This window comes from Tachypleus tridentatus, chromosome 6, assembly GCF_004210375.1.
Source record: "Tachypleus tridentatus isolate NWPU-2018 chromosome 6, ASM421037v1, whole genome shotgun sequence".
Lineage (NCBI taxonomy): Eukaryota > Metazoa > Arthropoda > Merostomata > Xiphosura > Limulidae > Tachypleus > Tachypleus tridentatus.
The window spans coordinates 152,847,912-152,857,320 of NC_134830.1; the positions used below are offsets into that span (position 1 = coordinate 152,847,912).

At 35.3% G+C, this 9,409-nt stretch overlaps 1 protein-coding gene across 3 annotated transcripts; it reads left to right on the forward strand.

Annotated features, from left to right (window-relative positions):
• Nucleotides 1-4,386: 4,386 nt before the first annotated feature.
• LOC143254096 (sulfotransferase 1E1-like) lies at nucleotides 4,387-7,564 on the forward strand. Of its 3 annotated transcripts, none has more exons than XM_076508868.1 (2): nucleotides 4,387-4,720; nucleotides 5,476-7,564. In XM_076508868.1, the coding sequence occupies exon 2, from the start codon at nucleotides 5,502-5,504 to the stop codon at nucleotides 6,441-6,443; it is 942 nt and encodes a 313-aa protein (XP_076364983.1). In that variant the 5' UTR covers nucleotides 4,387-4,720; nucleotides 5,476-5,501; the 3' UTR covers nucleotides 6,444-7,564. The 3 variants fall into 3 exon arrangements, with proteins under 3 accessions (XP_076364983.1, XP_076364984.1, XP_076364981.1); XM_076508869.1 differs by lacking the exon at nucleotides 4,387-4,720 and adding an exon at nucleotides 5,001-5,128; XM_076508866.1 differs by lacking the exon at nucleotides 4,387-4,720 and adding an exon at nucleotides 5,053-5,204.
• Nucleotides 7,565-9,409: the final 1,845 nt, after the last annotated feature.

Below are 9,409 nucleotides of genomic sequence, written 5' to 3' on the forward strand. Positions count from 1 at the left end.
TTTAGTGGTTTTCCTGTGTGTTGTCAGACATTGAATGTTAGTTGATAGGTACCATGATGTGAACCCACACTTATTCAAGTCTTTGATTAGTTGTACATAATCGGTATTAGTTCAGATGGTCATCTTCGGTATGTGGACAGTATATTTAATAAATATTTTCATTATTATTTTCCTAATTCAAGCATGATGAACATAAACATAAAACAAAGTTCCTCATCCTTTCTTGATAATGAACCAAGTCTATTGATATGGATGACAGTTTTAATATAGTCCAAAGTAAAACTAGATTTGTCTTGATGTAGTCCTGCCACATACTACCGTTAAAAAGACAGGATGATGGCCACTTTAAAAAGACTTAAAGTTACCTCGCGCCATTTTTTTTCATTGCTAATAAAGTGTATTTTAAAATGATGAAACTAATTCAATATGTTTTGTTCTGGTCTTTTTTATTGACGGTTCATATACACTTTCAAAGACTTTTAACCAACTTATCTGTCACTTCAATACTGACTGAAAATTTCATAAGTTAACTTCCAAGATAAAACAATTGGTAACTCGTCTGGCCATTTTCCTACCCTTTGGTTCAATCCAATGGATCCATCTCCTCAAAAGGATGAGCACAAAATGTCTACGTTTTCTTATCTTCGAGACTGAGATGATGGATTAACAGTTTCTAGGGTTGAAACCGTAACCTAAGGACCCTTTACGACAACAGAAACTGAAAAACTGATTTGGTGGCGTGAAGACAATACAACGGCCTGTTGTCGAAAAATCGTTCAACTGCAAAGGATATGCTAGGCCTAGATGGCTTTCAAGAATAACCGTTTATCAGTTTTTAGTTTCATCGATGGGAAAATATTGATCCCAACAGAATCAACTAAACAGTAATCATGCCTTCAAGTAGTATAAAAACTTGGTATAAAAACTGTTAACGGTAAAATCTCTCCTTCAATCAGAAAGAGTGATATCCAACCAATTACAACACGCTCTCCACAATCCACCCTGACACTATAAAACCATCAGCACCTACCTGAACACACATTCTACGAAAGAATCATGTTTAAATGTACAGAACCTCACGACTTTGCACACATTTTGGCCCACTGGCCCAAGGATGCCTTTGGAGTTCCCAAAATACACCCCAAAATAACACTACTCAATCAACAGTAGTTATCAGAGGTGTCGATTTTGACATCGGAGATAATAAAATCACTGAGGAACTCAAAACACAAGGTCATGACATAATAAAAACAGAACTTACATAATCATTTAGAACGAAACAAAAACTCCACTTGCCAAGGTAACCGTAAACACTAAAAACGATCAAAATATACAACTCAAAGACGATTTCTCCTTATTTTTCAAGAAACACACGACCAAACCGGAGAAACCACATCAGAAACCTATTTTACAATGCTATAAATGCCAAAGGTTCGGACACACTAAAGTTAATTGCATGGCCAAAGACAGATGTGTGAGATGTAGTGGACCTCACGAGGTTGCTCATTGCCCTAACGAGCGAAACCAAGTTACATGAACAAACTGTCAAGGTCCACGTGCAGCCAGTTACAAAGACTGCCCTAAATACACACAGATACGTAACAGAATCACACTCAAAACCATAAACACTAACACACAGCCTCTCAACAACTCACACCACGATACAACCACTACTAGAAACTCCAACAGCTTCACTTATCACTAACACAACCACAAACAACACCCACATACGCCTAAGCCACACGCACTAAACCACATACACCTTCAACCCCACGGAATTCATTACAAACTTATCAGCTATGTTAAATGAATTAAGTGAATTCCCCATTTTTGAGTCAATCACGAGTCACTCAAGACTCTCTGTAGCCTTACCAGACATTACTTTCATCTTCCCAATCTCAAACCACATCATTTATCACTTAAAATTTATACAAGAGAAGGAGCACAACACAATGATCCAACACATTAAAATTCTACACATCAACTGACAAGGAAACCTCAAAGATAAAATAATAAAAATTTACAACATAAACAAACATATAAACACCAACATCATCATAATTTCGGCAACACAGAGAAACAAAACACCACAATCCCTGGATTTATTACATACAGTGTACCTTACTCTGAAAATAGTAGAGACATTATATATTATTTTAATATGGAAATATCAACGATTTTTTTGCAACACACTCCTTAACAACCGTCTAACAATCCCTAACTTAGCCATATATTGTTCTCCTTTAATCCTTAACAACCGTCTAACAATCCCTATCTTAGCCATATATTGTTCTCCTTCAATCCTTAACAACCGTCTAACAATCCCTATCTTAGCCATATATTGTTCTCCTTCAATCCTTAACAACCGTCTAACAATCCCTAACTTAGCTATATATTGTTCTCCTTCAATCCTTAACAACCGTCTAACAATCCCTAACTTAGCTATATATTGTTCTCCTTCATCCTAACAACTGTCTAACAATCCCTAACTTAGCTATATATTGTTCTCCTTCATCCTTAACAACTGTCTAACAATCCCTAACTTAGCTATATATTGTTCTCCTTCAATCCTTAACAACTGTCTAACAATCCCTAACTTGGCTATATATTGTTCTCCTTCAATCCTAACAACCGTCTAACAATCCCTAACTTAGCTATATATTGTTCTCCTTCAATCCTTAACAACCGTCTAACAATCCCTAACTTAGCTACATATTGTTCTCCTTCAATCCTTAACAACCGTCTAACAATCCCTAACTTAGCTATATATTGTTCTCCTTCAATCCTTAACAACCGTCTAACAATCCCTAACTTAGCTACATATTGTTCTCCTTCAATCCTTAACAACCGTCTAACAATCCCTAACTTAGCCATATATTGTTCTCATTCAAAGGATATCAACACCAACTTCTAACAAAAATGTGTTAATCGTAATCCAAAACCAATTATCATGGGGACTTTATTCCCCACACACAGAGCTAAGAGGAAACAGAAACACACAAAGAGGGTGAATTATTAAAAAAAAAAAAAATTCTTTCTATCAACAGTATGCACCTAATAATCAACCATACACCTACACACTTTTCTGTTGTCAACGGCTCATATGACGTACTCGATTTCATCATAGCTCCCACGGACACAGTTTGTTTGTTTGCCGTCCCTAATTTAGCAGTGTAAGACTAGAGGGAAGGCAGCTAGTCATCACCACCCACCGCCAACTCTTGGGCTACTCTTTTACCGACGAATAGTGGGATTGACCGTCATATTATACACCCCCACGGCTGGGAGGGCGAGCATGTTTAGCGCGACGCGGGCGCGAACCCGCGACCCTCGGATTACGAGTCGCACGGCTTAAGCGCTTGGCCATGGCAGGCAGGACACAGTAAACAGGATCTATAACTTTAGTGTACATAATGAAGCCACAAGTGACCACTTCCCCATTTCCTGCACCACTCGCCCTACGCCGTTGCGAGGTACCTGACTCCCTCAGTGTACACATACACTAAAACAGATTGGCTCATTTTCAGCGCTTCACTAGATTCCTATCTGCCACACTCAATTAAACATGCTAACAATTCAACTGTGTCAAGCAAGTTACTTAAGCCATACACAAAGTCATTAAAAACACAATTCCAAAAACAAAGAAAAAACACTCGTATAAACAATAAACCTTAACGTAGGATATTCACGCACTAATAATCAAACGCAGACAGTTAAGGCGAACACATTTTATAACATGCGACCCGACCATCAAAACACAGATCAACAGAACAAATGTAAAAATTAAACAACAACTTAAAATACCAAAAGAAATAAGTTGGCACAATTTTTGTAAAAAACATAAAAAAACCAAGAATAGACCAAAAAAATTTTGGAAAATTTAAGAACATTTCTTCCGACAAAAACACAAATTACTTATTACAACACATCACACACAACAACATAATCGGAAGGACGGACTCGAAGAAAGCCGACCTACCAGTCGACTATCACGAATCCTCCTTCAGTGACCTAAACTCTGCCAACTTTGGCACACAACACCAATAACATGTTAATAACTACATCCATACAAATCAATCTTTCACACCCCAATTCCCTGGTAAGACACTAGAAAGCTATTCAAGTTCAGTGTTTTGAAAAATCACCATCACTGAACTCATAATTAACATGAAAGGACACTTCACCCGGACATGACCAAATACCAAATATTATTCTCAAAAACAGTTCTAGTCTCTTCTTACAACATTTCACAAATATCATGAACATCTCACTAACAACTGGTTGTTACCCAAACCCATGGAAAAACCCATTATCACTACGATACCAAAGAAAGAAACAAACAGGACAAATCCTGACAACTTCCGACCCATCAGTCTGTTAAGTTGTCTTGGCAAACTGATGGAGAAAATCATATTAAATCGACTCCTTCATTTCTGTGAAATGAATAACCTAGGAATGCGTGTGGGACTAAAGAGAAACAACAGTTTCTGAGCGCCATTGGTTTGCCTCTTGGATTTTTTCGCTGGAGGTTTAAAAACCAAAACTACTACCATGTTAATATGACATTTTGCACACACATTGACTTGAAGACGAAAGGCGGAAGACTTTTGAAACACCGTCCTCTACATGTTTGTCTCCACAACAGGCAATTGTCATCCATTTTACAAAGTTTCATCATGAATACTCTGTCTAAACAATCTATCAAAGAATACTGTTAACGGTAATTTTTTAACCAAATCTGGTTTCCTTTTTTTCTTTGTTCATATGATTTAGCGAAACTTCAATAAATTTATTTTTTAAGAAAGTTATTAACTGATAAAATGGTTAAATAATATATTACACTTTTTGGTGTATTATGTAATATGTGCTGTCATTTCAAAAAAAAATATATACAAAGTTTTTATTAATACTGCACGAAGTTATGTAATATTAAGCCTACTTTTCGTAAACACTTTCCAACTATGCCTATGCGCGCAAACAAATCTACAGCGGCCCCTGTAACGTAGATGAAAGACACTACCTGTACCGTTGTTGGGTTTGTTTATATTGACGTCATTGAGCTAAAACAGCGATAAAAAGTTCAGCTAGTAATAAGTGGTTATTTACTCAAGTACAATCTGTCTGATTGGTACGTAAAACGGTTGCTATATAGTTCCATCACTTGATCGTACTGTAGTTTTTTCATTTCCAGTTTATAGTAGCTTGTAAGTAGAAATTGATAAACATAATTTAATAAGTTTTTATTTTTATATGTTAGATAAAAGGATATAGAATGTTGTCTATTTCTTTAATGTAAATGACTTTTTACACGTGGCGACTACAAAAAGATATTACTATGTTTATTAACTTAAATATTATGTAGCTGGATAATTGAGATATTTATTTATAAAAAGTTTATCGTGAACCTACCATATTTTTCTTACCTTCCTCTTGTATTATACTATAGATATATAATTTATGGTGTTTACATCACAGATATAGCTGGTCGTTTGGAGGACGAAATGACAGATTTTATCAAACCTCAAACGCAACTTATCGACGGGTTGTTAATCCCCAAGGGTTTGTTCAAAGAGGACAGAGTCCGAGCTGCTATGAGATTCCAACCCAAACCAGGAGATGTAATAATTGTCACTTACCCAAAGTGTGGTACAACCTGGACTCAATATATAGTATGGGAGATTCTTAACGAAGGGGCGACACCTCCACAAATTCATGAAATGTTTGGTAATGAAATTCCTTTCCTTGAGCTCACAGGAACTGAGACTGTAGAACATATTCCACCCCCTAGAGCCTTCAAAGTTCATTTTCCATTCGCTTACACCCCTTATAGCTCGAAATGTAAGTATATTGTCGTTGTCAGGAACCCCTGGGACTGCTGTGTGTCGTATTTCTTTCACACTAAACACATGGTGTCTGTGAACCAGTTTGAAGAAGGAACATTTAATGATTTCTTCGAATGTTTCATCAGAGGTCAAGTGGCATGGAATGACTACTTTGATCATTTGATTTCGTGGTTTGTCCATAAAGACGACCCCAATGTCCTCTTTTTAACTTACGAGAATATGAAAAATAATCACAGAGAAGCAGTGATTCAAATTGCACACTTTCTTGGAGAAGAATACGGTAAGAAAATCTTGGCTGACGAAGATCTTCTGAGTAAAATACTAAATCACACTAGTTTTGTCTACATGAAGAATAGAATTCCATTTTTCGAGCCTCTGTCCCAAGAAGTTCAGGAAAAAGCTGATCCAGGAAATCTTCCAGCACCAACGTCGGAGAACGATATGGAAAATTTCAAGAAAATCGATTTTTTTAGAAAAGGGAAAATTGGCGATTGGCGTGATCACATGACTTCGGAACAGAAAGAGCGACTGGACAAGAGAATGAGAGAGAAAATAAAAACATTTCCAGGTATAGTTTCCTTATGGGAGAACATGTTTTAGAATCGTATCTCAAAATTCTTTTTGTTAACCTCAAGATGACCTAGGAAGGTCAAAACGTTGTTCTCTGCTTATCAATAAGTGCTAATACCCATAGCTGTCGTTCTGAGATACATTTTTATTTCAAGTATGTTTTCCATCATCAAGAATGTTTTACAATTATCATCTTGGTTTTATGTGGTACATTAAATGTTATAACAGTGAAGCTAAATGTGTAGACTTACAATTTGTTTTCAATGTGACAAAGATAAACATGAAACACATGCTCAAATAAAGAGAAAGAGTGAGCCTAAAGCGATATTCTGGTTAAAATTTCAAATGTTATATAAACATATATATACATAAAAATGTGTTCAAACCTATATATGTCTTACAAAGATGTTTTTCAACAAGGTTTCTCTTCATTATTTATCATGTATTGAGTATTATTAACCAAAACCGTCATAAGTTATATTATTAATGTAATGTTTCGAATCGTAACATTTAATTGACTCTGATAAACAGTTGTTCGGAATATTAAAAAACATTAAGTGTGTTTTTGTTGAGAACATAAAATATTCAACTCACTCTTTTACGAATAAACCTGAAACTGATATAAAACACTGGAACAAAAAGTTACCACAGTTTACAATTTAGACTTGTGACAAAAACCATAGACAGTAAACCAATCTGAAGAGGTGTGTGTGTGTTACCAGTTCTGTTTATTCTGTTGGTATCCACGTCACAGAAATGTCCAGACGTCTTCACTGAAGTACTGGCATGTTTTATCATCATAAGAATATCTTTCTACAGAATGCCACTAATCAACCAACTAACTGACAAAACACTTTAGTTTTATTTAACATTAAAATATTTAGTTTTCATGGTTCGTCTCCTGACATTTTTCTTAACGTTGATTTAGAGAAACTATTAATATTATCCAACAGGAATAGTTGTTTCTTGTAATAGCTAAATCATAGAACAGTTTGATTATTTCTTAACTGTTTGTAGATTTGTATAAGGGTTTAAATTTCAACAAATCACTTTAAGTTTGTTATTGTCGGTGAAATAAATACTAATCTTTATGTGTGCAAACTTTAGACGCTATTTAGAGAAATTAAAAATTAACTGTAATAATTTTATACAACATTTGTATGTGTATATATTAATATAAAAAAGAGAAGCACTCTCGTTTCAAGCTGGAATAAATTTTGACGCGTCTTATCTGTTTGGAATCTAAAAATAACCATAAACAAAAATATCTACATAAAACGAATATAGGTTAATTGTTTGTGTGTATGTTTGTTTTTGAATTTCGCACAAAGCTACTCGAGGGCTATCTGTGCTAGCCGTCCCTAATTTAGCAGTGTAAGACTAGAGGGAAGGCAGCTAGTCATCACCACCTACCGCTAACTCTTGGGCTACTCTTTTACCAACGAATAGTGGGATTGACCGTCACATTATAACGCATCCACGGCTGAAAGGGCGAGCATGTTTGGCGCGACGGGGATGCGAACCCGCGACCCTCAGATTACGAGTCGCACGCCTTAACACGCTTGGCCATGTCGGGCCCATATAGGTTAATAGGGAGGAAACCTTGTCACAGAAACGTGACATCTTTTATGAAACGTTTACTTATAAGGTGAAAATTAAATGTATATTAAAGCATGAGATAAGAAAAAAAATACGGTGATACTAGTCTAAACATTCAAATACACAAAACAAATAAAAATACGTGTAAAAATAATCTAGCACATAAGTAAATATACATATAAAAGTAATGAATAATAGTTATTCTAAAATAGATATAATAGGAAGAATTGACTGCGGTATTAGAAAGACTATATCGCTTCCAGGGTAACAAGTAATACGAAAATACTTGGTACGTTGTAAGAATGGTTTGGATGACCTATAAAAAAATATTTAGGATGATTATGACAGGACTACAGAACATCTTCCACCTCTCCTATAAGTGTTTATCAATTCAAACGGTTTAAAAAACAATTCTTTTCCAAACTCTTAACTCGAGCATCAGACCTATACAGATCAAAATGAAACAAAATGACCCCACACCAACTCCCAAAAATCACATATTAAAGATTAGTGTACGTTTAAGGATGCAAGCCTCGTCGCAGTAATGTACAATGTATCTACCTTCAAATGTTTTTCCAAAAAGGTAAGACCGAAAACAAAAAAAGAACAAAACTCATAACATCTGGGATCTTTATTAGACTTGTGTACCATATAGAATAGTAGCAACTCGTTAGTCGAGATATACAAAATAGGAGACTAAGAACAGTTCTGCCTCAAACCTTGAAAAATAATAAATATTTATATGATACCTGTTAAGCCCAACGTTTCTACCTGTATTGTAAGCAGAAACGAACTTAGAAGAAAAGTTAAATAAACTGTCACTAAAGTTATGATAAGTATAAATAAAGGCTTTACTGTTCTACTTTTGTCAAGGGTGGCGAAAATTGTTGGTATATTTTACTAGTATATAGAGTACACTGTGTTTCTCATCAAAACCAAAGTATGGAAAATAAAAAGCAACAGACTCTACACGTTTGTATACTTTGTACCAGAAACTGCATAGCTGCAAACTGAGGACCTTGGCGACTGTTTTAAGGTCAACATTCAAAGACGAAATGTTTTTTGTTGTTGTTATTGAGTATATTAACTTAACTTCATAAACATCCTGAGAACTGAGGGTCATTAAATATTGACGGGAAAGAAATGGTATTCAAGCAGACATATATTAAATACTCATATGTCGCAGGTTTATGTTACATCAAAACATGACATAAAGCACTTTGCCACATTCTTTAATAGAAGTGGTTTTACTCAGACTTGCACAATGTCCCTTCCCCCTAGTATGAATAGATAATTATCTGTACAGTCTCACAACTGATAAATAACCGAGAAAACGAAAAACATAGTCCTGAAGTAGTGGAAACCAGTCTGAATAGGTCACGAATATAAGTGACTAA

What these genes read in the sequence shown, in the direction of transcription:
- LOC143254096 (XM_076508868.1), top strand. Translation starts at nt 5,502, where the DNA reads ATGACAGATTTTATCAAACCTCAAACGCAACTTATCGACGGGTTGTTA.